General features: G+C 43.0%; 1 protein-coding gene across 1 annotated transcript in view; it reads left to right on the top strand.

Moving 5' to 3' along the window:
- The window catches only part of LOC119585231 (B box-binding protein-like), a gene marked incomplete in the record, with an annotated part of 9,400 nt that extends 6,245 nt beyond the window's left edge, over positions 1–3,155 (top strand). Inside the window, 4 exon segments of the mRNA XM_037933890.1 lie at positions 17–277; positions 580–621; positions 1,542–1,622; positions 1,917–3,155. Coding sequence (XP_037789818.1) covers positions 17–277; positions 580–621; positions 1,542–1,622; positions 1,917–2,012 — 480 coding nt within the window.
- Positions 3,156–3,520: the final 365 nt, after the last annotated feature.

Below are 3,520 nucleotides of genomic sequence, written 5' to 3'. Positions count from 1 at the left end.
AGCTGGACGCGGGGGCTATGATGCTGGCTATGCTGACTATGAGGGAGAGATGATGGAGGGAGAAGCTGTGCCCATGAGAGGCCGCGGAAGGGGACGAGGCCGCAGCAGGGGCAGAGGAGGACGCACCCCACGTGGATACTTCCGCCGCTACTACAGTGCTCCCCGACCACAGCAAGAGATGATGGGCGGCCCAGAGGAGGTACCTCGCCGCAGATTCCGCCGTGGAGGCCGTGGCCGTGGCCGTGGCGGTCGCTTCAGCGGTGCTCCAGAGACCAGGGTAAGAAGTGACACATAGGACCAATGTGCTTTCCTAATAGGTTTTGGAAGTTCGAAAGAAGAGTTCGCTCCTTCCACTCCATAAACCATTCCTCAAATGTTGAGGTTGTGGCATTTATGGAATAGGAAAATAGCCAAAATTTCAGTTGTGGATGGAAATATGATCTCTCCTTTCTCCTGGCAGATGTAGCTGCACTTCCCCACACACTGTGTAGACTATGTAGATATTAACACTAGCATGTCATATCTGGAGTCCTTCCCTTAGACTAAGGCATGTCCTCATACTGCATGTTTGCCTTACAGACATCGGAAACGCAGACACAGGTAGCGGCTGAGGGACAGAAGGCAAGTTTATCCTTCAACCTTTCCCTTACAGCTGGGCTGCCAGGTTGCATGGCTAGCCATAACAGGGTTTATGCTGTCTCAACACTTCTACTTTTATTTATCCCAATGCCTTAGTTTAATCACTCGTGTTGTGTTCCAGCTTTCGGGATGGTGTAGAACCTTCTATTTATTATAATTTTCTCAAGTCAAAAATCTTTGGATGGCACTAACTGAAAGTTTGCCATGGCTGGGAGTTTCGGTATTGCTTTATGTAACGTGCAATAAGGGTTGATACTGCTTGCTAGAGACCTGTCCCTCCCTATTTCATTTGATTTCATATTACACATGATTTGATTGCTATTTTTTCTACCCCCTCCATTAATGCTAAAATTCCCCACACTAGTGTTTTATATTTGCCTGCTATTGTCCTGGAGTATAAAATGTTGATAGTGTAAAATTAATATATTCCTTCACATACAAAAAATAGTTTAGGCAGAAACTTTAGCCAGGTAACATTTTTGCCCTGTTAGTCTTTTTGAAGTTCTGCATAAAGTATTCGTGTTTACAGTGAGGAGGTTTAGATTTCGATATGCATGGTAGATTGAGCAAATCAGGTGAAGCTTCAAGTAGGATTTTTTTTTTTTTTATAGCTAGTGCATTTGTTTTTCATATGAAGGTTGCTGTGCTTGCCAAAGTATTTGAACAATTTATAATAAAATTGAAAGCAGATGTTTGCTTACCCCTATTAAAGAGAGATAACAAGTTTCAAAAGCTGTGATCTGTTTAAATGTCAATCTAGGATAGACTAGGTTGCATGCGGGAGCTGGAACACACTTGTCCATGTGGGTTTTCATTGGCTTGAGTATGCCTATTACTCATTTTCCTGTCCTGTGTTTGCAAATGGCTAGCTTAGAATAAGGCTTTGCATGTGCTTTTTTCAGCCTGAAGCATCAGCAGAAGAATGTAAAGAAGGAAATGTTGAGTCTGAGGGAGAGCAACCAGAAGCTAGCACGGAAGCAGTGGTAAGACCACCACGCTTCCTTGGCTTCTCTCCCTCCTCTGTTTTTGTGATCTTCATTGTGGTTTTGTTTTGCTTTGTCTGCTACCTGTAGGATTAAGAACTTTTGAAATTTAACTTGCCATAATTAGAATGACATATTGAAGAGATTTCTTGGGGGCATCGGGGAAAAGGAAGATCATATAATGTAGTTACCACTTTTCAGACTTTCCTGATTTTCCCGAAGGATCTTGAAATACAGATATTTCTTGATCAAACAACAATTCTGTGATGATAATGGAACATTATATGTTTACAGGGAGAGGGACAGCAGGCAGGTCAAGAAGGCCAGGCTGCACCTGCAGCACCACCTCAGCAGCCAGTGGAGAACACAACTGCTGAAAGCACTGCGTAAACCCATAACCCAACTCCCCTTAAGTCAAGCCACCAAAGTTAAGAAGTCTAGTTTTTAAGTTTGACACTGTCTTGTGGGTCCCTTGTCTCATAAATTAGTGTCAGCCTTAAAAACTGGCCTTAAATGTAAGGTTGGGTGGGATTGTTGCTGAGCCACGCCCCAAGCCCTAAACGCGCCTAGCAGGAGTCTCACCCACCCCCCGGGACCCCAGCGGCACACAAACCACCAAGACGGAAGAAAGGGGCAAAGTAATGCAGAGCAGCGGCTTAATAACCAACACGCTGTTGCTCCCGGTTACCAGAAAGTCGGCTCTGACCACCTAAGAAGGAAAACCTTGCGTGTCCTCACTCCGGGTCCGGTAACAAAGAGGTCACACCAGAACAGACAAACCCACGGCCAAGGGTTGGAGTCACCGATATGATGGCCCTTTCTTTGTCACGCAACACCAATGATGACGCCATGCAGCAAATAACTACGATACTTATTGTCATATGGGTGGGGAATGAAGCACAGTTGATATAAATATGAATATGACTATACAATTCTTGTATGATTACAATGGGTGGTAAAAAAAAAAGGAAAAAAGTTTAAGACAGCTGATTCCTCATGAAAGAAGTATTTTGATTCACTAGTCCATGGTGCTGAGGTGTGTTTGTTGCTGGTTGGGTTCCACCAAAAAAAGTGTAAAATCACAAGAGTTAACCTCATGCACATGTTTGATAAAGAACTCACCCCCAGTAGGCCCTGTGACGAGCCTGGGATGCCGCAACTAGGTCCTTATGGTACAAGACGCGAGTCTACCCATATACCCTTTTTATCATTGGTCGTCCTCCTCTAAAGGCTGGAGGATTGCAATGTTCTCAGTTTGGATTATTGTTGCAGGTGTCCTTGGGTTGACGTTTAGGGGTGTATCAGATGAATTTTAAGATCAGGTTTTAAAGTAATGACTACCAGCTTAACATAGCTAGGTATGGGCAATAGTGGATGGACGTTTTTTCTTGTTTTATGTCTGAAATATTTAACATTGGCAGTTATTTTTGGAAGACCCTATTTTGACACTTTTTCTACATAAATTTTGTAGGAAATTATCGTGCCACAAAACATGTGCATTTGCAATAAACCAATAAAATCCATAAAAATGTACTAAGTAACTTTTCTTATCCTAATATTGAGAAGCAGCCTAGTAACTGCTTTAAACAGATTGTGTATGAATTGTGCATTATCAACTAACACAACAGACTCGGATAAAAAGGCCTGACTTGGAAAGATAGTTCAGATTCCCAAAGAAAAATGTGGAAAATACACAATGGCTTCGTAATGTGTAACCACTGGGATTGCTTGTTGCCTGGATTGGTGCTTCGAATCAATGAATTTGCAAAGCCCATAAATTTGAGCTGGGGGGGACAACCTTTAATGTACAAAACGTAGTCTACATAAACAGTCTAAACCTCAAATGACCTCTATCTTTACGGCTGCATTTGTTTCCCCCCAATCCCCATTTCGGCGTA

This window comes from Penaeus monodon, chromosome 19 (genome assembly GCF_015228065.2).
Source record: "Penaeus monodon isolate SGIC_2016 chromosome 19, NSTDA_Pmon_1, whole genome shotgun sequence".
Classification (NCBI taxonomy): Eukaryota; Metazoa; Arthropoda; class Malacostraca; order Decapoda; family Penaeidae; genus Penaeus; species Penaeus monodon.
The sequence above is the reverse complement of the archived record's forward strand: the minus strand, read 5'-3'. Positions and strand labels throughout refer to the sequence as shown.